A 22,864-nucleotide genomic window follows, 5' to 3' on the forward strand; every position below is an offset into this window, starting at 1 on the left:
TATGGTGCTCACTGAGGTTAATTGGAGGTTTAGCTAAAGAATTGCAGAATATTACATTATATTTAAATTACATCAGAAATCATTTTGCAGATTTTTCAGGTGAGCTGTGTCCAGTAGGAAGGGAAGCCTAATGGCAGATCGATGCCATTTATTTAGTGATATTTTTATATCCTGTTCCTTGTTTTTTTTTTTACATTACACTTCAATCACTCATCCAGGAGATGGCACACCCAGTCATTCTATGTTTAAATAAATGTCATAGTATTTAAAAGAGTTACTTTGTCATTACCTTTTGGAAAAACACACATACTGTATAATGTGTTTTCTCCTGCAAAATATAGTTACTGCTCAGTTTACACCTGTGAATGTTATGATATGTACACATCCGTGATACTGATAAGAATTCTCATAAAAACCTATAACCTGAGGAACAGAAAGCTGCACTGAAGTTTTCACTGAGACCTGACTGCGAGAATCGCTTTTTTGTGAATACTTCTGGACGGGGAAACATTAACAGGTAATTATTTTGTGATGGTGGTAAATGCAACTACTTTTCCTTGCATACACAACTCTAAACCACAGCTTCGAACAGTCACAAAACATAACTGTTACATGTGTTGTGCTTGGGTATGGTTGCCATCTTGTGTTTGGAAGTGAAAGTGTTTTTGACATTTGAGCTTTTACTTTTTACTTTTTAGAAGTGCAGCATAGTTGTGGGTTCAGGATTTGTTTCTGCTTTCAGGAAAACATGCACTGGGCAGTTCTCTTGCTCTCTGCTTTGTTGGCCGTTCAGATTACTGTTTCCAAATCAAGTAAGTAAGATTTTGTTCCCCTCTAAATATCTTTCTTAGAACTTTTATGAAGTCAGCAGTTTGAAATTCTGTTTAGTCCTCTGAATGGGTATATTGCTGCCGATTCCCTGAGTGAAGTACTTGATCCATATTGATCCAGCAACCCCAAATGTGTGGCTGCATTTACATTGATTTTTGAGAGTCATGCCAAACGTTATTTTGGCAGGTTTTTCATCTTTACATTCCTTTTGAATTGCAATTTCTTTCCTAGACAGTATCTGCATGAATTCAAATAATGGGATCAAAATGGTCTCGTTTCTCAATTATAGGACATTCAGTACATTCACTGTATTTTAATAAGAATATACATTTATGTTTTCTGTGTTTAAATTGTATTATTGATGTGTTTTCCTGTCACATAGGTTTAGAAGTTGCAGAACCTCAACAGTGATACTCGTCAGCTGCTGGCTAAAATCAAATTTGCAGCCAGGAGTTGCAAGGAAATTAAAGACAGATACGGAGTTTGTGAAGGTAGGGCCATGTTGTGTCACATGGAAAAATTAGGAGTTTAGTTTTCCCCCAGTTCAAAAGATGGAAACATCAGCAAGCATATTTGTTGACAAAACACTTCCTAACTGTTAAGTGACCAGATCTAAGGCAGCACATTGAAAAGCATCACTTGATAATTATAGCAGCATTGTGTACAGATTAAATACTAGATATGAAAAATAATTGCTAGTCTAGGCTCACCAAATTGCACAAATTCAATCCAGTCGGATTTTGGATGCACACTACCTGTATACAGTACGCTAGCAATTGTTATGGCGCTCTCTGGATCAATGATCGTCCTCTCCCTGCTGTCTTTCAGATGGCCTTTACTACTTGATTTCCAGACACGGGGAGCTGTATCAGACCTTCTGTGACATGACCACCGACGGGGGAGGCTGGACTCTGGTGGCCAGTGTCCATGAGAACAACATGTATGGGAAATGCACTGTGGGTGACCGCTGGTCCAGCCAGCAAGGGAACAACCCCAACGTCCCAGAGGGAGATGGCAGCTGGTCCAACAAAGTGACATTCGGATCTGCTGAGGCGGCCACTTCAGACGACTACAAGGTGGGTGAACTGCCAAAAAAATGTGAATGAAAAAAGGTGGCTCCCTGGATAATTATTCTCAGGTTGTTTTTTCATCAGCAGGATTCTATCAGTGTAATAAAGCATGCATCTCTTTCTGTGTGCCTGTTTTTCTCTTCAGACTCCAGGATATTATGACATAACTGCTCAAGATGTATCTGTGTGGCATGTTTCTAACAATGCTCAGATGGAGCACTGGTCGATAGCCTCCATTCTGAAGTACCACACTAAAACAAACTTCCTTAAATTGTATGGAGGCAATCTTTACTTCTTATTCAAGGTAAGGTGTACTTTGCATGCTATGGCCGTTGCAGAGCATGATCTTAACGGTTAAATGTTTGTGGGTTGTGCATTGCTGACAGAGGTAGGTTTCTGCTCCAGTAGTGGAGGTTCTGTGGACATTGTGCTGGTGTGCCTAATGTAGCAGTAAAGACATCATGGAGCAGGAGCTCTGAAGTCTTTTTTTATTTGTGATGTGTGACGAAGCCTGGTGGCACAGGGTGGAGCCACCAGTAGCTGCATACTGGCACAAACTCAGAGGGTTGCCTGGCACAGCCCAAGACGAGCCTGAGGCGGCTCAGGCAACCTGAATACACTGCGGCGTTAATTCAGCATGCTTGGTCGTTGTGGGAAGGAAAGTGATAGAGTGGTACTGGGTGGACGGGAGCGGCTGAGACTCGGATTTCCACTGCTACTACCCATGAGGGACGTAGGTGTGAGACAGCTGTCTGTACCTGACACCCCGAGTCCATGAGTGAGGGGCCAGGGGCGCAGTTGTCAGAATAGACTGGGAGAGGAACTGGGAAACCACAAGCGAAGGGCTCAGTGTTCCTGTATTCCAAACTCCTTGGGTGGACCGATCTCTGGGCCTACGTAACTGTGAGTTTTGGGCTCAGAAATCCTATCGCTATTGCTATCACTCAGAAGGAGTGAGTGATATAACCGTAACTAGCTAGGTAAATAACACCAAATGCCTCAAATCTAGTGTAGTACCTCAGAAGGGGGTGATACTGTATACAACCTTACTCTGGAAGTAGAGTACTAAAAAAGGGAATAGTAGTAGAGCAGACAATTTGCCTGGAGGTCTGAGGATGGCTTGGTGATGCCACAGATCCACCTGGATCAATGCCCCTACATGGCATCACACTGTTTTGGCACCAGATATTGTCTCTTGATGTCTCACACAGTCGCCCTGTGTTCTTTATTTCAGCGCTATCCAGTGAAATACCGTGCAGGTGTCTGTACCACTAACCATGGGCCCTCAATTCCTATTGTGTACGATCTTGGAGATGAACAGTCTACTAGCAATCTGTATGGCCCGCACACTAGAGGTACAAAATTGAAGTATTTTATGACTGCCTCTCCAAAACCCATTCAGGGCTTTTACATCTTCAGATTGTGTTTTTTAATATTCTCACATTGTGGAGCTCAGTTTTGAGTGACTTATAAATGTGTATCAGTAGGAAGAGGAGGTATTGTGTCAGAGGTGAGGATGACTAAGGATTCAAGGCTGTAATGTCACCCGATGACCAGCCCTGAGGCATTACTGTCGATACAGATGCATTTCTGATAGCTGTAACATTCAAAATTTACCTTCAGTATGTAAACAGAATCTAATAACAGCTAAGAATGTAAGCAATAAATGTCTTTTGGTCATAAGACATTTATAACCTTTTTTTTTTACTTTTTGCGAAATTTTGAAAGCAAAAAATACAAAAATGAGAGCTCACAAGACAAAAAATTGGAAGCTAATAACTCTTTTAGAGAAATCTTTCTGAAGAAAGCAGCTGAGCCTGCTGTCACAGATTTTACCCTGGCAAAATTAAAGGCTAGAATAAACTTTCCAAGCAAACAGGTTCTGTAAATGAAGTCAACCGAGTGTGATTTAAGGACTTCTCAATGTCCACCCAACCTTGAGAAATAGATCATGAGTTGCAGTTAGAGCTGCAAATGAGTTTCTGTAAGGTGATGGTATCTTGGGAATGGTCATTGAGAAGAAGCAGTCAAAGGCTCTGTATTATTAAGACCTTTATATTACTGGGCTTCTTTTCATTTTTTAATCTTTCACAGTTCAATTTTAAAGTTTAACATAAAGGTTATTTCCGTATTTGACTTTCATCGGTCTCTGTTTTGTGTTTCAGGGCTGTTTAAACCCGGTTTCATCACCTTCCGGGCTTTTAATAATGAGCAGGCAGCCATGGCTATCTGCTCAGGGGTCAGACCAACAGGGTGTCACACAGAACATGTGAGTGCAACATCTCTATGTGCATTTTTCTTACATAAGAATGAACCTTAGTGTTTCTGTGTTGAAATGTCAGCAATTTGTGCCAACTGAATTAAAAGAAAAATTATGGCTTTGGTCCAGAGACACTTTGCATCGTTGTTTGAGCGTATCACATTGATAATGACTATTTTTCTTAAGTAGTCAAAACTCTGAAAATCCTCAGGATTAAAAGAAGGAGAGAGGCCCCAGCAATCTTATACTACTAGGTAAAAGGCTGGATGCCCCTTGGCAATATTCTGGTTTGGATGTTCAGATTGAATGATTTGAGTTTGCAACAGAAATTCATTTAGAATGCAGTGATGAGCAGCAGAAACATTGATTGGGAGATGTACAGTGAAGATGAATGTCCTTGTGCACGCAGGTGTATTTCTTTGCTTCAGTATCACAAAGAACAATAAAGGCAAGCGAGGCTGAAGCTGTGGTGTCTGATTACGATGATGTGTTGAATTGCAGTTCTGCGTTGGAGGAGGAGGATATTTTGCGGAAGGTGGTGGAAGGCAGTGTGGAGATTTTACAGGACTTGACTGGGATGGCTATGGGACTCACCAAGGCTGGAGTGCCTCTAGAGAGATGACGGAGTCCGCAATGCTGCTTTTCTACCGCTGAAGTGCAGGCGAGGACGGTCACACACTCAACTCATACTGGAATGCCTGACGATTTCTGAAATCAAAAAAATCTGGACTGTTTTGATTTTTTTTTTGTGCAATCGTATTTACGGTCTCATGACCACCTTCTTGTTATAAACTTGATATAAATCTCAAACCTGCACAGATTGATTTCTGCAACTTCAACGGTCTTTATTCTTGTAGAGTTTGTGTACTTCACTACACCACCTTAATCCTCCTTCCCTTGTGTTTCCAAACATACCTCACCTTTAATTTCCCAAACACAAACTAAAGCAAACACGGTGCTGGGTGGTGCACCAGTCAATGCTAATCCTAATAAAGGATTACAGGGGAAACGTGTTAAGTACACTAACCAATAGTACATTGGATGACATGAATAACTTTTTCACATCATAATGTTCTTATTAGTGACTTCAAAGAGCCAGGTCACATATGAAAGGCACTAAAGTATAATAAATCTTTTTATTTCTTTCAAATAATTAAACAATATTTAGCTTATAATTCATATATGTAATATTTCATTAATACAATTAAAAAATGTGATAATTATTTAAATTTGAAAGGCACCAAGATCTAATAAACAATTTTATTTCTTTCGGATAATTAAAACACTATGGGACAATGCTAAAATCAAATTTGAACTTGCACATAGAAAAGCTGATTTGTGTTAAGGTCATTGTAATCAAATACGTGGTTTTTGTTCACACTGGTATTCATCTTGGCTATGTGCCTGAAAAAGGTTATATTTCTCTCCTATGTAACATTGAAGCTGTAGGAATCTGTTCCTTGTTTCCTGGGTTTTGAATTATATCCTTCATTAAAAGATTTAGCAAGAGGCTTTCTGGAAAATGTTTAATTTTTCCTACTTTTAAGATGTACTGGATAAAATAATTCAAATAAGGGAAGAGTAGGTCCCAAAATTTTCACAGTTGAATTTTTGTTGGTCTGGACTGGCTGACCCAAATATGCTTTTTAAAAAACATATAGTTTCCACTGAGCTGGCAAGGCAAAAGAGTACATTTCCAGAGAGGCAAAAGCACAACTGACCACTCATTTCCTGTCTAATGAACACAAGCTTTTAGGGATTAACTGTCTCCTCTCCGGGTTTAAAAGGATGTGGCTGACACAGGTTTGCAGTCTTTTGTTTGGAGGACCTGCAATATGTTTAGTCTGGTTTTTCTATGATTTTCAGAGTTTTTGGAAGATGTGGGAGAGCAGCACTAACAATTTATAGTGATCATAAGGGTTGTTTGTAGTTGGTACTCCGAAGAGGGCGATGGGTTTTGTTTTGGATTTTTAAAAAGTTTTTTGCTGGCCTTACATTGTGGCTACGGCATCAAGATCCTGCCTGCCTGTCACCTTACTTACTCATTACATGTAGTGTCTTCCCAATGTGTTGAGTAAGCCGTATGTAGAAATCCTGTGGATAACTTACAGTAACTGGTGTGTTGCTGCAGTGCAGAACAGCACTCCAATATTTAAATCCTGAGAATAAAAACATTTGTTTTTGTGAATGAACTCATAAAACATCTGTGATTTTGTTTTGCAAGTTTTGCTGATGTACCTACTACTCCAGCTATCGATATCTCCCTGGCTTTAAGGGGATGGGGGGTTCTTCTGTGACAGCCTCAGTTTTATCCCTGTTTCTTTTTAAATGGGTACAGGACTTTTTGATTCTTTTCAATGTCAGCAAAGTGAACTAAACGATCCTACTTAGTGGTCTAAAAATAAGAGTCTTGGGGGAAGAGGAAGATATTTTGCAAAAAAGCAGTATGGGGATTGTGGAGCTGGGATAGTTCTGGAGCACTAACATTGGAGCAGGTCTAAAGAGGGGACAGAATCTCCTGCACTTCTTTGCTTGTTGAAGTGCTGGAATGGAGCCAAACTCTTTTCAGGTCACTAAAGTCCCTCAGGTATTTCCTGGTATGAGACCTAGATCATCACTGACAGTAATAGGCTCAAATGATTTTGTGATTTGAGGAGGTTTAAAATAGTCTTACAGATTATATTGAATGTCAAATTGTAGAAATGTACAATACATTGTTTCACAATACAGACCTTTAAGATCACATTTTTACAAAATGAAAAAAGTGACCAATTCTTTTCAATAAATGCATTGCCTGTCCATCCACAGAAACTGGAAAAGGATTTAAATAACCTTTAATAGTCACTCAAGTCAATAACATTACACTAACTATCACACTGCATCATGTTAAAAAAAAAAAGATTTGGAGAATAATTAAAACTCCAAGCAATTAGTTTTAATAAGTAAGAAGTTAACTCAAAATGGGCCCATGAAGATATCAAAATCCAATTTAATAAAAACACTTTAAAAACTGATGTAGCATTTTTAAACGTAATTGTTTTGTCACATATGTTAGTGCACAATTGAGAGTTAATGTCTTGCTTGTTTTGAAATTATTCAATTGTCATTTGCAACCCCAGATTGTAATGCAACATATTGTGTTTGTTTAAACAGTTTTCTGGGTTCTTAACATTATTTTGTTTACTGCGCAGAGTAATAAAAATTATTTCTGGAAGTGTTCCAGGGTCTTGTCAAGAGGAGACCTGCAGGGCACTGACAAGCTGTATTGAGTGGTAAAGGGTCTTGATGCCTCAGTTTGCTCCGAGTGTGGTTTTGACACCATAGTTCAGGGCTCTGTCCTGGCCTGGATTGAATGGAATGTTGCCCTGTCCTGTTCTATAGCCACTGCATCATCCTCAATGGCTATACTGTGGCCCAATGCACTATTAGAGAGAGTGATGAAGGGGATTCGTTTTCCAGTTCTCTCAGCTGGAGGTCAGTTCAGAGCAAAGCTAGTCCTGACCCTAGAGTCTTCCATGCCTTGGCCCACCGTAACTTTGACCTTAGAACTTTGAGACACTTTAGTACGATTGTAAACGACTCAATTTAAAAAGCTGGCCTCACACAGGTGGTCAACAACCTAAAGATACATGATACATTCGTACCTTCAGGGCTTAGTCTTTGTTGATCATTCCTTATCTTCCTGTTATCACCAGGTGTATCTGCAACTCCAGCAATAGGAGAATCTCTTCCCTGTAAACGCTTCCGCTCCATGGCATGTGGGAATATATCTCAAATTCTGATGAAAGCTTCAGTGGGAATAGAAACACAAGTGATCCGACGTTTTAGGTAAACAGTGCCCAATAGATTGCTTCACCCCTGTACTCTTGTGGACTGGGAAACAGCATCCCAGGGTTATTTGTTCAGTGTGTAACACTGTGTATCTGATTTCGTAATACCCAAATACAAATCTGGGAAGTATGACAAAAGAGTTTCAATCGATCCATGTGTTTCCATACACTGGCAAATAGAAAACCTTAATGCTGCTTTCTGCTGACCCCCCCAAAAAAGATTAGTCAAGAACATTGTGATAGGAACTCTGACAGCAGTACATCAAATGACATAAGTAAAAGATTAACTGGAAGATATACTTGTTTGAAGCTTTTGGCAAGCAAGTCCACATTTGAAGCCATAGGTGGTAACCTTTTTCTGTCAGGTAATTAATCTCTTTTTCCAGCGGTATTGACACTGTATATGTGTTGAACATATGAGAGCTGATTTCGCTTTTGTGTTAGTCATTATAGTAGTCGTTTGTTCTCCGTACAATTAACGACTGTGTGCTTGAGTCCATGTGATCTTAGTAGTGTTGCGTTTCCTGTAATATGCTGTTGAACCTAAAACATAAGGAATCTTAAAAAAAAAAGATTTTAATCTTTTCTAGATTTTGAAAAAGAGCTGGAATTAGTAGTGTCAGGTTTGGGGAAAAAGGTTAAAGTTTCTCTGCTCAGCTGTAATTGATTGAGCCATAAGGAATGTCTGATTATGAGTTATGATTACATTGTATGACTAGGTTTTCTAAAGTAACATGACTCCATTCAACCTGAATATTATGGTTTCTATTATCAGTTATTGTATTTTTTTTAGAATATATTTTCACATTTGCCCCAGTAAAGGTAAAATAAAGCACTGTTTTTCTCCTTCTGAAAGCAAGACCTCTATCAAAGAAACTCCTTCTGGTCACCACTCCTTCTATAGAAATATACCTGCTAAGGAATGTAAAGTGCCTCAGGCACTCCTGTATGATTCAAATACATGTTTTAATTCCTGTTTTCTTCATTAGGGGCATTATAATTGCTAAGCGAAGTACTATATGAACAAAGTACTTGTGCATACTGGTAGGTTCATCTCTTTTGATTCATTTTTCTGTGTTATGGCAGCAGGACTTTTTCAGCTGAAAATTATCTCTGTAACTTGGCAGTTTATAGTACTTAGGGGTTTTGTTTCATATTCTGTTGACATATTTATATGAACCTAGAACTTTACATTACGGTGCTTTTTAAAGAAGTATTAAACAGATTGGACTTTCTCTGCTCTGATATTGGTAAGCTAATCCTTGGGAAAATTCTTATGTTTCCAATTTAATGTATATTAGCCCATTTCGAGGGTTATCTGAATTTGACCAGTTATTGCTTAGCTGATTTCAAGCTCAATTCTAGCAATAGCTACAATACATTTATACTTGTTTATCCGAATACTTCCTTTTCCTTTTAGAAATGTTATCCTGGACTATCTTCTTTTTCTGTGCTTTGTTGGAGACTGCTATCTGTGCCCCAACATCATGTAAGTTTACTGATGCAATAAGCTTTTTGTGAGTTTTATTTACATCTTCCCTTTTATAACGTTTTTTGGTTAATGTAATGGAAAATGATGGTTAACTAGTTGGCTGAGACACATTTTCAAAAGGCTTGCTAATTTGCCTTTTATGATGTTTTGCAGTCTCAAAGACTGGCATCTGTGCATCAGCTACAGCATCAAAACACATAGGGGAAATTGATAATTGTATAGAATCAAGAGGAAAAACAATTATTGCATTATCCTCATTTAGACAAAATTACTTAGTCACGTTTTGTAGCGCAAATATTGTGGGTTTGCATCTTTGGTCCTACCTCAGAACAGCACTGACTCCAGAGATGAAGATTAGCAAAGATCCACCTGTGAGTTCGTACCTGGATCCCTGTCCCTCTGGATTAGAAAAAATGACTCGGTCTGATCTTAATTAAAGAGCATTTACTGTCATGATTCCTGAATGTGCCCTTCTGCGGTCATTCAGATAGTCAGCTTTGCCCTCTCTGGGATCTGGTGTACACTTCAGCTATTAGATCAGGGCTTCCTGCTCCCAGTCCTCGTAAGTGGGCCGCCAGCAACTGCTTTTTTGTTGCAACTAAACTCTGTCTAATTGCATTAATTTACACTTTAGATCTTTTTGAATGGTTTTTAGTTTTGGAATAATTAGAGATTTTAATTTACCTGTAAAGTATGTCATATTGAACCCTGCAAATTTTTTAGAATGTAAATAATATATACTGTATATAATAATATATAATAATTAGAAAGTAAACATAGAAAGTGTAATTTTTCAAATTAACGTTTCAAGTAAGAACAAGCTGAAGTGAACCAGATCTGGGAAGTGTTTGTTGACAGTGATTTAAGGGAGTGTGGGAGTCAGGAGTCTGAGCACCACACTTTCCGGCTGGTGAAAAGTAAGGTGAACTTTTTTTTTCTCTACATTTTAACATTGATCTTCTGCCAAATGTTTCCCACCCAGTGGGCACATTCTATGTTTTTCCAGCCTCAGACACTGCATTAATCAACAATAATAATGAACAAGAATGCAAAAGCCTGCCAGAGTTCAAGTATCTTGGTCACAGCTGCAAGGAAATAAAGGAGAAGTATGGCATCCAACAAGGTATGGCTATTTTTTTGTTATTTTTAACTAAATATGGTTCAGTAAATCCTCTTCACTCCCCCCAGTTTAGAGAAGAGAGCTTGGGCCAGCCAAGAGAAGCTGATAATGTCTCATAGAGGACTGTACTCAGGAACATGTTGTATCAGTCATCATGGCTTTTACTTTATTGCACTGATTACGCACCACTTTAATTTCCAAAACCTAGCTGTGTCACACTCCTCAGTTCATGAAGACTGTATGTCTCTCCCCTCTGGGACAGGCTACAGTGGAAAGAGGCCATGTGCTATAAAAAGTAAGCTAATGTCAACTTTAAACAACAAAAAAAATACAATTTTCTCACCAGCATGTTTGGTATAAACTCTAAGGTGATCACTGCAACCTCATGTGCAGTGAAATAAGTCAGTCCTGTCCAATTCTTGTCTTTCAGATGGCCTTTACTACTTGATTTCCAGACACGGGGAGCTGTATCAGACCTTCTGTGACATGACCACCAACGGGGGAGGCTGGACTCTGGTGGCCAGTGTCCATGAGAACAACATGTATGGGAAATGCACTGTGGGTGACCGCTGGTCCAGCCAGCAAGGGAACAACCCCAACGTCCCAGAGGGAGATGGCAGCTGGTCCAACAAAGTGACATTCGGATCTGCTGAGGCGGCCACTTCAGACGACTACAAGGTGGGTGGATTTGTGAGCCTGGCAACTCTGCCTTTTTCAATAAGACTCACTCCTGCATAACACAAACTACTGAAATAAATGAATAAACTAACTATATTTGGGCTTTTGTATTTATGAAATGGGTCTGTTGCATAATAGATTTTTTGTAGTAAACGTCCAAAGTATTGACCCCCACAATGTTATATTTTTTAGAGACTTTTTAAAATTATTTTAAGCTGAGCCGTCCATTATTTTCCTGCAATGGTTGTTCAAGAAGAGATCCGTATACTTCAAAATGTCTAACATTTTCAACTCATTTCAAGAAAAACCTCTTCCTTCTTTTCGCGCATTTCATGCAAGTTTTTATTCATTATGTTGTTTTTAAGTTCTTATTTGAACTTTTCCCTTAATCTTTTCCTTCTAGAACCCAGCATACTATGACATTGAGGCTGAGAATCTGTCTGTGTGGCACGTTCCTAACAATGCTCTGACAGAGCACTGGAAAGTCTCGGCCATTCTGAGATACCACACTGAGACCAGCTTCTTCACACTGCATGGAGGAAACCTCTATAAGCTATTCAAGGTAAAGATAGGTGTCGGAGGTCCTGAGTAAAGGAAAACGTTAGAGAGATTCTTGCACAACCTCCTCTTCTACACTTGCCGCAGTTGCTACAGTGCAAACTATACAGTGTTTCATTTTTCCACTTGAGGATTGAATATTTCTTTTAGCGTTTTCAACTGATCACCAGCAGGTCAGTTTCAGTGTTTTTTATTATTTTAAAATAGAAACTAGAAAGGCAATTAGTCTGAGTTCTTTATTGCCCTTTCCTCTCTAGCACAATATTTCTTTGCTTGTTTATTAGCGCTACCCAGTGAAATACAAAGAAGGAGAGTGTCTTACCAATAATGGCCCATCCATTCCAATTGTTTATGATAAAGGAGACGCACAATCTACCGCTCATCTATACGGCCCAGAAACTAGAGGTAGGTATCCAAGTGTCTAACGACTGCGTACTGTATGAAATTGATTCAACTATTTCACTTTATGCACTGCTTAAAGTTTTGAGGAATCATTTCATTTTAAGTTTCCTTTCTTTTTATGAAGTAAAGCTAATAACATATAATAAATATTATGGAACATTTTGTTATGAGGGACGTACCACAGTCCAAGTTCTATGCTGTTCTAATATGAGGCAACCAATAAATTAAGAGAATTTGTGAATCAACCACTAAATGTGCTTCACAGGTAGGGATTTTTTTATTTTATTTTTTTTATTTTATCAGCTTTGATGTCGTCACTAGAGTTTTGACCTTGGAAAGCTAAAGACTAATGCAGCATCCCCACCCCCATGAAACTAATGGGGTGGATGACTCACAAGTTCACTTTATTTATTTGCTTGCCCCTGTGGTTATGATTGCAAAGTCTTTAGTTTTCAAAAGGTTACTCTTAATTTGCATGGCTTCATGACACTTAATACACTGCTGTGCAAAAGTCTTTGACTTTGAAACACAATCAGGACTTTATTAATAAAGTTCAGATTGAGTGAGAAACAACAAAGGATGTCCATTAGCCATCTTTAATTCTCACTGATCAGAATTATTAAGTTGTTCACAAAAACTTAAGATATACAGTACCCTACATTAGTGTAGCGGAGCTCGTTCGGATACGGTGACGTCATCGCCCTCGCTGTGCGTAGCAGGGACCTCAGCTGCCTGGGCTGAGGGAGGTCTCCTTTAGCTCATGCGGCTCATTCCGGAACAGCGACGGTCACATTAGCATCTAATACGATATGGAATACTTTAGAAATCTGTGCATGTATCCAACTATTACATTTGTCACTCCCAGGACGATTTGAGCCCGGCTATGTGACATTCCGCGTCTTCAATACTGAGCAAGCAGCTCTGGCGATGTGCTCTGGAGTCAAACCCACTGGATGTCACACCGAGCATGTGAGTTCACATTCGTTATAAAGGAGCTCGAACAAAGCATCTGTTTCAAATGCTAAAGCAGTAGCCGTAGATGAAGATACCACATCTGTAGCAATGTAATGGATGTTTATGGAGATTCTATAAGTCTGGTCCTTGAGGACAGTTGAACAGGTCTCCTTAAATTAGTAGTAGCCCAGGTCCTAAGGAAAAGGATTAAATTAGCCCAGTTGCAGTATGGCTTAATTGGACATTTCTGTACATGATGACAGATACTTATTATTTTAAAAACTTATAAAACACTCTGAACTGTTTTCCCCTTTCACCAGACTGGGAACCCCAGCTGTGATGTTTTGGTTAGTTTCCGATTGTGGGATTTGTTTCTGTGTGTTGTAGACCTGCCTAGGAGGTGGGGGTTATTTTGCTGAAGGGGATGGCCGGCAGTGTGGAGATTTTGCAGGGTGGGACTGGAACGGTTACGGCACCAACCAACAGTGGAGCACCTCGAAGGAGATGACCGAATCAGCAGTGCTGCTCTTCTATCGTTAAAGAGAACAGTTGCTGTTTCACTCACTAGTCCAGCTGGTCTAGAGAGAAACTGTCTAATCAAATAACACTTATAAGCTTTTGTCCTTAAAGTCTGTCACTATTACATTCACTGATGTTTACCTTTAGAAGCATATAACATAAAGTAGGCTCGTATTTTGCTTTTCTGTTGCATGTTTCCTGCAAAATGATCAATCATAATTCTGTAACACGTAGTTTTGATATGCAATAAAATGGAAAAAAATAATAATCTGATGATGGCATTTAAGTATTTTTCCTTTGACCCCTTTTATCCTTTTATAAATCCAAAGAAGCCTGCAAATGGGCTCTAAAAGCACCTACTGACAATTTGTGTGTAGAGCACAGACAGAGGCAAACAAAAAATGAGATAGTGATTTTATGGAAAGATGTATGCATCCACTATAAATTCTATTTTGTTGACTTTAAGCATAATACATTATCAGTAACAATTAAAATCAGGGTGTAAGTGATTTAGTGAATGTCAGTCAGTCAATGGGTGCAAGGCATGATTCACCCTGAGAAGGATGCCAATCCATTACAGGGCACACACACATACAGGCATATGGTGTACAATTTGGAGGTGCCAATTAACTTAAGACGGCCAATCCCTCAACCAGCCCCTGGCAGAAAGCCCCCCAGGCTGATATTTAACATAGAAAGCCTTTCCGGGTTAATACAAGAAGCTCTTTATTTTTTTATGATCACATCATTGATGGCAAATCATCTTTTAAGGAACCTTCAGTCCTTACTTTCACATTCTATGTACTGTAAATAGAGCTTTGTTTGAATTCAAACCCATGACAGGTTTCAAGAGTTTCACAATGTTTGGAATTCAGAATGTTGATCACATTTTTCTAAAGTATGATTACTGAGCGATAAGTAACTTATTGTTTCTTAATACTTTTATAGTAATTCCAGGCATTTGTATAGCACTTCCCATCTCAAGGGGCCTCTGAAGCTCTTAACACATAGGCGGGGTCCCACTTCACCTACAGTACCACTGGTCCTGGGCACCAGCAGCTGCCACTGCACAGCAGATCAGGTGGGAGAGTGAGAAATTATTTTACCAAAAAAGGGAAGGGGCAGTAGTTAGGTAGATCCCATTAGAACACACCTTAAGTGGAAACAGGTCACTGTAGTGAACATTCAGTGAGAGGTTTACCTTCTGTCAGGAGGACCAACCATGATAATAATAATAATAATAATAAACTTTATTTTATATAGCGCCTTTAAAGGTGGCTTCTCAAAGCGCTTTACAGGATGACAATAACAATAAATAAGAAGACTACAACAATAAATAAGAAAATTTCACAAGACAGGACACAATTATAATTACAACAATACAACAATAACAATAGAGGAGACCGTGGAAGATGGTATTAAGAAGAGCAGAGGGGTGAAGAATGGAACCAGTTAAGTAAAGGCTTTACTGAAGAAGAAAGTTTTGAGTCTGGATTTGAAGGAGTTTAGAGAAGGTGACTCTCTAATATCCTTGGGTAAAGAGTTCCAGAGCTTGGGGGCATAGCAGGAGAAGGCCCTGTCGCCCATACAATGTAGACGGGCTTGGGGGACAGTAAGGAGGGCAGAATTTGAAGAGCGGAGGTTGCGAGGTGGGGAGTAGGGCGATAAAAGTTCAGACAGGTATTGAGGTGCCAAGCCATGTAAAGCCTTGTAGGTGAGCATGAGGATTTTAAAGTCTACGCGGAATTTGACCGGAAGCCAGTGCAAGGACTCCAGGATAGGAGTAATGTGAACACTTGTACTAGACCTGGTCAGGATTCTGGCTGCTGAATTTTGGACATACTGCAGCTTGTTCAGAGTAGATTTAGATACACCAGGGAGCAGAGCATTGCAGTAGTCAATTCGAGAGAATACAAATATGTTGATCAGCTTTTCAGCCACAGTTAATGATAGCATAGGGCGTAGTCTTGCGATATTTCTAAGGTGAAAAAAAGATGTTTTGACAGTATGCTGTACATGTGGGTCGAATGTTAAGCCAGAATCGAATATAACCCCAAGGTTTTTCATTTTTGAAAGCAAAAAATGTAGTGCAATGAGAATGGATTCAAGCAATTTTCCGCAACACTACAAAGAACACAACTCTCAGTGAATCCCTTTGTACAGCAAAGCTAGACTAAAATAAACCCATGTGAGAATGTGATTCTCTCTCTTCACCAATGATCTAATTAATTAACTCATTCGCCATGTCTATGTAGTTGATTGAAGCCCTTGGTTTAAAAAATATCCTGTCTTGAGTGTATTATTCCACCAACTTCAGCATACATAAGCATACAACTTCAGCTGGCTCTCCTCAACTTGTTAATTAAACATTTGCAGCACTATTTTGATTTTAACCGCTTTTAACAGGTGATCAATTTGTGCTGACCAGACTCAGGTGAGAATCATACTGTATAATGTATGAAACAGTGAGAAGTTTTTTTTTTTTTTACTTCTGCAGCGGTTTAGGCGATAATATTTCAGCTAACACGGAAGAACGAGGAGAGTTCTGATGCTCGGAAATTGGCACAGAGCTGAAGGAAAAGATTAATCTTGTGAAAAATACACACAGTAGATGGCAGCACTTGACAAAAGCTAAAAGTGAGCTGCCTTCTACAAGGGCTTTTGCGGCAACGAGAGGTATTGTACTGTATGTGTTCCGGTTATACTTGTTTTGAGAAGCAAATAAGAAATCAAGCGGTTGAATGTAATGCCGTGTACACGACCAAGCTTGCTCAGACTCCAGAGTCTTGAGTTATTTTTTAAAAGGGCATCAACATTTATTAAGGAACAGGTAAAGGTTTATTCCATGCTGAAACAAAAAGAAAAGAAACACAATGTTTCGGCTGTGGAGGCTTCTTCGAAGTCTTCAAGACACCTGCAGAATGCACGACAGCCTAAACGTTGTCACTTTTCTGATCCTTTCAGCATGGAATAAAATGCTCCCTCAGCTACTTACTCGAACCTCATCAACAGTTATTAGTCATTAATTGTAACAGTGCAATCTTGTCCATTAGCTACTACATTAAAGAATCCGATCAAGGTATAAAGGTTGGTTGGAAAAAGCACAAATTAATAATAATGAGTGATTTAGATTTATTTTGTTTTCAGCTCGTGAAATAAAGTAGATATTACCTCCAAAACATTATAAGAAGCGGGATTTCAATGTGTTACAGTTGCTTGGCGATTAAAATGTTTACTCCCTGGCTAAGCTTCTCGCGAGGTGCAGTAGTAGTAGTTTTTGTTCGTCTTGGGACTGAAAAATAAGATTCCAGTGCGCTCACTGTGGTACTGAAGGTGCACAGTCCCAGAAACAATAATTTCTTCAGTACGCTTCGCTTTTAGAGCAGGAAGATCTTCAATCTTCGGTAAAAAAGGACTGGTACTCGAAATGTATTATTAACAGATCAAACAGTAAAGATCTTTTATCGTATTATTCTTTAATGATGGTTCTCTTCTGAAGAAAGAAATCGATTGGGGAAAAAACACGCGATTTTGTATAGAAATACCACAGTAGTATTTGGCTGTAAGTAAGGTAATTGGTGCCACCTGTGTAGAACTTTTGCTTTTTTTCAACCAACCTTTATATCTTAATCGAATTCTTTAACGTAGTAGCTAATGCACAAGATTGCACTGTAATTTTAAACACGCAATAGGGGAAAAATATAAATACGTAGCTATATTGGCTTTCCTGTTGGTTAGTCTTTTACGGCCTTTTATGACAAACAAAACCTGCCCCCAGAATTTTATAAATCGACTCTCTGACCCTGTTTTTGCAACAACAGACTGTGGTTTTATTTAGCGTCACGAAGTCCAGGGTGCTGCAGAGTGAACGGCTCTTTCCACAGCTGCAGGAGCGCCTCCCGTGCGGTAGAGGGTGGTGTTCATTATGTAGGGAAGAGCGGCTCTCATTATTGACTCTGCTGCTGTTTAATGCGCTGTCCAGCACTTCAGCACCGAACAGAGACACAGACAAGAGCACGCTTTAGGAATCCGACATTGGGAGCTTAAATGAGCTGAGCAGCGCGTCTCAACAACAAAAAACAACGGAGCGCCGCGTCAGTTCAACAAATTGATCAGCAGCAAGCAGGTAAGTTCCACTAACACATTTAATGCGAGCGCGTACGCATGTATTTGCGTATATTGGCAATAAGTTAGCAATAGCAGGGCACCTGCTTAGAGGTAAAAACAAGATCGATTAAATTGTTATTGTCGTCGGCGCTAGCAATGGAAGCTTGTTAGACAGGGGATCGGGTTTGTTATTTTCGTTGCGTTAAGGAGATTTAAAGATTATACTGGACTGTGTCGAGACACGGTATTTTTTTTTTTTAAATGCTGTTTTAAATTAGACATGCACGTAAACGCGGCGCTGGGCGCTGTGTTGTGCTGTTCCTTCGTAACATTTTCAGTTTAAATCATTACTGTGGTTGCAGTTCCAGTTTTACTTGACGTGAATCGCACCTAATCCATTCGACAGTTTAGTTGTGGCTTAACCCAAACAAAGAGGTTAAATTATTAATGTGATATTTCGTATCTCATTTTATTCAATGGGAGATGGTCATCGCAGTACACTTGGTCTGTACACTGTATGTCTTAGCATTAGAGAAAGAGAGGGTCGAAGATGGGGCGAAAATGCTTTGTGGTTTGTTAACTGAAGTACAGTACTTGGCTCAAGGCGTTAAATGTGCAGTCTCGTCGCTGTTGGAAGCGAGCAACAAAGCCAGACAGTTAACAACACAACGTAATGTGATTTATTTCTGCCAAACACAGGGGCTTCATGCGTTTTTACTCCACAGCTATGCGAGACGACACACCAGTGTGCATCTCATCGTGGAACCCTCTCACCCTGCAGACTGAGCTTTCAAGTGCTCTATTTTTAGTTAAGCATGTTCAAGAGAGTCGTATTGTAATGTAGGGTTGATCTAACATATGTGCCTATTTTAGTTTCTTTTTACTATTGACCTGGCTACTAACTTCTTGCAACTGTAATTTCTGTATTACTTGACTATTCCTGGTATCTCTACACATTGCTTTCATTAAGATAAGGTTCAGTTCTGAGTTATTAAAACGGTAACAAATGTTCATCTAGGAACAGGTAAAGGTACAGTAAACGACCATCACGAAGCGTGTTGCTGACGATTTAAAATTTCTAAGTTTGTAGACAAAATATTCAAGATTGTATCCGTATTTCTATCCAGTTAGGGGCGAGACTGTGTTTTTATTTTCGCTTTTCTGTGTATTTACATAACAAATAAACCCGTAATTCAAATACAACAATATTAGAGCTGAAGATCACTTAGTTTCCAGTTTTGTTAACATTCGTTATAATGTTCAAATTCTGATTCATAGATGCTATCAATTTTGAACTAAACATGCGATCAGTGTAACACCGTGGATAGGGTTTTTAATTCGGAGTACTTTGATTTGTGAGACTGGTGATTCTATAAATCGGATGGTTACTCCTTTTTTAATAATCTTAATAAGATAATAATCTTTCTTAAGCTATTGTACTAATAAATATTCAGTTACAGTACGTTTCCTTACCCAGCTATCCGCAGACCTTTGGTCTAAACCTTATTTAAATGCTTCTTGAACCCAGTAAATTAGTTCAGTTTGATGTTCAAAGTATTTTTTAAGATGTGTGTGGGGGGGTCGTTCGCGTTTGTCTCATCGATGATTCGGCACTGCATCTTTTGGCATTTTTGGAAACCGGCTGTCTGATTGCGTTCGGCTTTTTTTTTTTTTTACAGATTTTATTAGACCTTTGTTCAGTCGCCTCTGGCCTATTGCCAATGTTTTTGCCAATTTGGATGGGGGAAACTATATCGAAATGAACATAAAATCGCAATTCAATGGTAACAATAGATTAGAAATGTGACAGGAAAAACTATTTCTATCAATGCCCGTGATTCATTTTCATGAAAGTACAGAACAGTCTTCTACAGTGACCTGGAGCCGAACCCAAGCTTCTCTTTGAATGAGATACCAGTCCATTACAGGGCACACACATGGGTTAAAGTGTGGAGACAGTGTGTCTCTGGGCTGTGCAAGGAGGCTGGAGAAAACCTACTGTACCACCACAGAGAGAACATGCAAACTCTAAACAGAAGGTGCGTCATTCCTGAATCAAACACAGGACCCAAAAGCACTAACAGCACTACCTGTCACACCACTGGGTCATATATCAGTATCATTCAGATATATGAAACACTATTATTAACATTAGCTCATTTATTTTGGATCAGCTTTCTCAAAAGAGATATTTCACTCTGAGTTCCAAGTGTGCACAAAATACAGCAGCATTTATGCAAAATGCTGGTGAGTAGTTGGACTTGAAAATAATTCCCAATCCATTTGAGGTTTTTAGTTTTGTGTGGCAGACTTATTTTTGCATGTGATCACTGAGAGATTAAAAACAGCTGATTAAACTGGCTGGGGTGTGATTTAAAATGTGAAATTATTTTGGCACAGCTTGGATCAGTATAAACAACTTTCTGTGGTCTCTGGACCCTCTGTGGACCTGTGACCCTCTCTGGAAAACATCACTGAAACCAAATTTCTTCTAGTCTTTTGGTATATTATTCGATGACTTGGCCTTGGTGTTTTATTAACAAACAAAATTAGTTTGAAGAGCATTTGAAATTGAAGAGCATTGGAAATTGCAAGTTGCATTAGCTGCAGAAAATAAATCTGTTTAGTAGGTGCTGCAAAATGAAACTGACAGTCCTTGTTATTTAACCTCATGTGGCTGTAAATGTGTGTTTCAATGGGATTAAGTACCATGATGAATGGAAAGTTAAGGACAGCATTCCTACTGAACTATTAAACATGCTGAAAAACACGAAACTGACATTCCAAAGTGGAGAAGGTACTGTAGGCCACCACTTCTAGGATTAGATAGCATTGCAATCCGGTAGTGTTTTGTCAAGTGCTCAAATGAAAAATGGAAGGTCATTGTGGTTTCAAACATGCAGTGTTCCGCATTCAGAAAAGTAAAACCCTAAATCTTCAAACATGTATCTGCCTTGTCAGTTTCTCCTAATTCTCAAAAGGAAAGCTTGTTGAGTTAATCACACAACCTGCATCCTCATTCATAAAAAGTGTTCATAGCATTTTCCTTGAGGAAATTCAAATTTTACAAAGTTGCAGGGTTTATTTTTGTGTACGTCACGCCTCTGCCCTGTGTGCTTTTCAGAATTGGTAGTTACCTTACCTAAGGTTTTCAGATTTCATAGCGGAGTTAAGGTCATTTTGTTGTTCCTTGAAACGAGCTTACTCTCACCCATGGTTTCCAGTGCCTCCTGTTCCCTAGGGGAGCCATTGCTGTGGTGGGGAATGATGGTATTGGAAAGAGCTGTGAAGAAGGGTTGAATACCCCAAAGGGCTGGGATAAGTGACACCAGCCTATATTCCAGAACAGCTGGTCTAACATAACTCAGAGTGTCATGTCTTCAAGACAAACTGTAGCACATCACTGAACACAAAATGCAACACACTCTGACAGTCTGCAGTGAGAACATGTCCTCAGAATCGCCAAACCTTCCTGAAGTGAAAGGAAGAAAGCACCTACAGTACATACTGTATAGCACAGCACAAACAAACGACTCCTTTAATTCAATCTTCAAATTAAGCTGAGTAACAAAGGCTCCCACCTCATCAGAAGAGTGCTTGTCAATGATCAGTCAAGGCTGTGATGATGAGCAATACCGCTTCCTAGAATTTAATTAGATTGAGGCCTCTGTGGTTTCACTTTCCTAATTTAAAAAGTAGTCTCTGTGTTATAAAGGCACTTGGAGACCCATACGCAAGACAAAATACTGTACATTGCATATAAGCAGTTGTTGAAATAGGTGCATATTAACCAGGTACCATTTGGATCCTAATTCATTAGACTTAATAATTAACATTTTCCACATGGACAAAGGGCAGTGATACTTCTCAAAGTCTACATACAGTACCAGTGTAGGATGCTAATTGCTCCTTCCATTTTGTTTCCAGGTTCCATTTGAAAGTAGTTTAGTAATCTCATTTAGTAATAGTTTCCAGTGAATCAGGAATGCAGAATAAGTAGGGTTGCTTTTTATAGCAGCCCTTGGTCTCTGCAATTGGTACGTATTCTCAATGCCTGTAAGGAGATGCTCTTCAAACCTAGCTGAGGTTTCCAGTTTGCTTTGCTGTTGGATAACTGCGCTCATTATGTTATTGGAATAACATATCTTAAACTGTCGATAACGCTGTCATGTCTCGTCAGTCCCTTCCACCATCTTAAAATAGCCTAGATTCCTAACAAACATTTTCAGATACATTGCTGGTGAGACTTTGTACACACTGATTAGAACATAATATTAAATCTTAGGAATGTCTCACATTTCTTGAAAGAAAAAGCTGCTCTTAAAACCTACACTGCGACATTAATCCATACGACTGCACTTAGGTATTAAAAATGCATTGATTGGCTCTGGTTGGCTTTTAGGCTCAGCGTGTATTCCCTGAGCCACCAGGGATTGCCAGTGACTGCCAACAGTCAAATTAACACACTCTGCTCACTCATTAAAGGAATATTTAATCTGTGCCTTTTTCCGGAGAAGTAATAATTGCTTACTTATATAGGCGCTTTTCAATTAATGGGGACTCCCCTCCACTACCACCAGTGTGCAGCCCCACCTGGATGAATGGATAGCAACCTTAGTGAACCAGTAAGGTCCCCACACACCAGCACTCAGTGGGGAGAAGAGAGTGATGAAGCCAGTTCGGAGATGAAGTAATCTGGACTACTGATTTTCTTCATCTCTGTGTTCCTTTAGTCCACGAACAGAAGAAAAGCGGAGCTGTTTGGTTTTGCTGGAAGGCTTTCATGCTTGAACTGTTTGTATATTACATTTCTTGTTTACTTCAGCCTTCGCTACGAATGACAACAGCCAAGAATTAAGTGTATTGAAAGGTTAATAATTTGTCTTAACCGGTTTGTGTGAGGTTTGACCTCCAGGCCACAGGAGGAGGAGAGAGAGAGGAGTGACAAAGGGGCAGCTGCAGTGGTGGAGGAGGGGGCAAAGGAAGTGTGAGGGAGAGAAGGAGGTAATGTACAGTATTTATGATGTTTAAGGGAGGAAGTGA

At 39.4% G+C, this 22,864-nt stretch overlaps 3 protein-coding genes across 6 annotated transcripts in view; all 3 read left to right on the plus strand.

Moving 5' to 3' along the window:
- The first annotated feature begins 329 nt into the window (after positions 1–329).
- Positions 330–5,672, plus strand: LOC102687519 (intelectin-like). 2 transcript variants are annotated; one of them, XM_069184281.1, is made up of 8 exons: positions 330–517; positions 743–812; positions 1,214–1,322; positions 1,685–1,907; positions 2,047–2,205; positions 3,136–3,256; positions 4,067–4,170; positions 4,663–5,672. In XM_069184281.1, the coding sequence occupies exons 4-8, from the start codon at positions 1,716–1,718 to the stop codon at positions 4,813–4,815; spliced, it is 729 nt and encodes a 242-aa protein (XP_069040382.1). In that variant the 5' UTR covers positions 330–517; positions 743–812; positions 1,214–1,322; positions 1,685–1,715; the 3' UTR covers positions 4,816–5,672. The 2 variants fall into 2 exon arrangements, with proteins under 2 accessions (XP_069040382.1, XP_069040381.1); XM_069184280.1 differs by having other exon boundaries at positions 331–517; positions 1,660–1,907.
- Positions 5,673–8,250: 2,578 nt separating this feature from the next.
- Positions 8,251–13,987, plus strand: LOC102687724 (intelectin-like). 2 transcript variants are annotated; one of them, XM_015367297.2, is made up of 9 exons: positions 8,251–8,356; positions 8,981–9,035; positions 9,412–9,480; positions 10,466–10,606; positions 11,034–11,281; positions 11,685–11,843; positions 12,124–12,244; positions 13,107–13,210; positions 13,583–13,987. In XM_015367297.2, the coding sequence occupies exons 2-9, from the start codon at positions 9,011–9,013 to the stop codon at positions 13,733–13,735; spliced, it is 1,020 nt and encodes a 339-aa protein (XP_015222783.1). In that variant the 5' UTR covers positions 8,251–8,356; positions 8,981–9,010; the 3' UTR covers positions 13,736–13,987. The 2 variants fall into 2 exon arrangements, with proteins under 2 accessions (XP_015222783.1, XP_015222784.1); XM_015367298.2 differs by lacking the exon at positions 8,251–8,356 and adding an exon at positions 8,412–8,430.
- Positions 13,988–17,691: 3,704 nt separating this feature from the next.
- The window catches only part of srrm3 (serine/arginine repetitive matrix 3), a 99,450-nt gene continuing 94,277 nt past the window's right edge, over positions 17,692–22,864 (plus strand). For both annotated transcript variants that reach the window (XM_069184307.1, XM_069184308.1), the window contains exon 1: positions 17,692–17,840. The gene's annotated coding sequence lies outside the window, so the exon portion shown is untranslated. The remainder of the gene's footprint in view (positions 17,841–22,864) is intronic.

Source organism: Lepisosteus oculatus, chromosome 26 (genome assembly GCF_040954835.1).
Source record: "Lepisosteus oculatus isolate fLepOcu1 chromosome 26, fLepOcu1.hap2, whole genome shotgun sequence".
Classification (NCBI taxonomy): domain Eukaryota; kingdom Metazoa; phylum Chordata; class Actinopteri; order Semionotiformes; family Lepisosteidae; genus Lepisosteus; species Lepisosteus oculatus.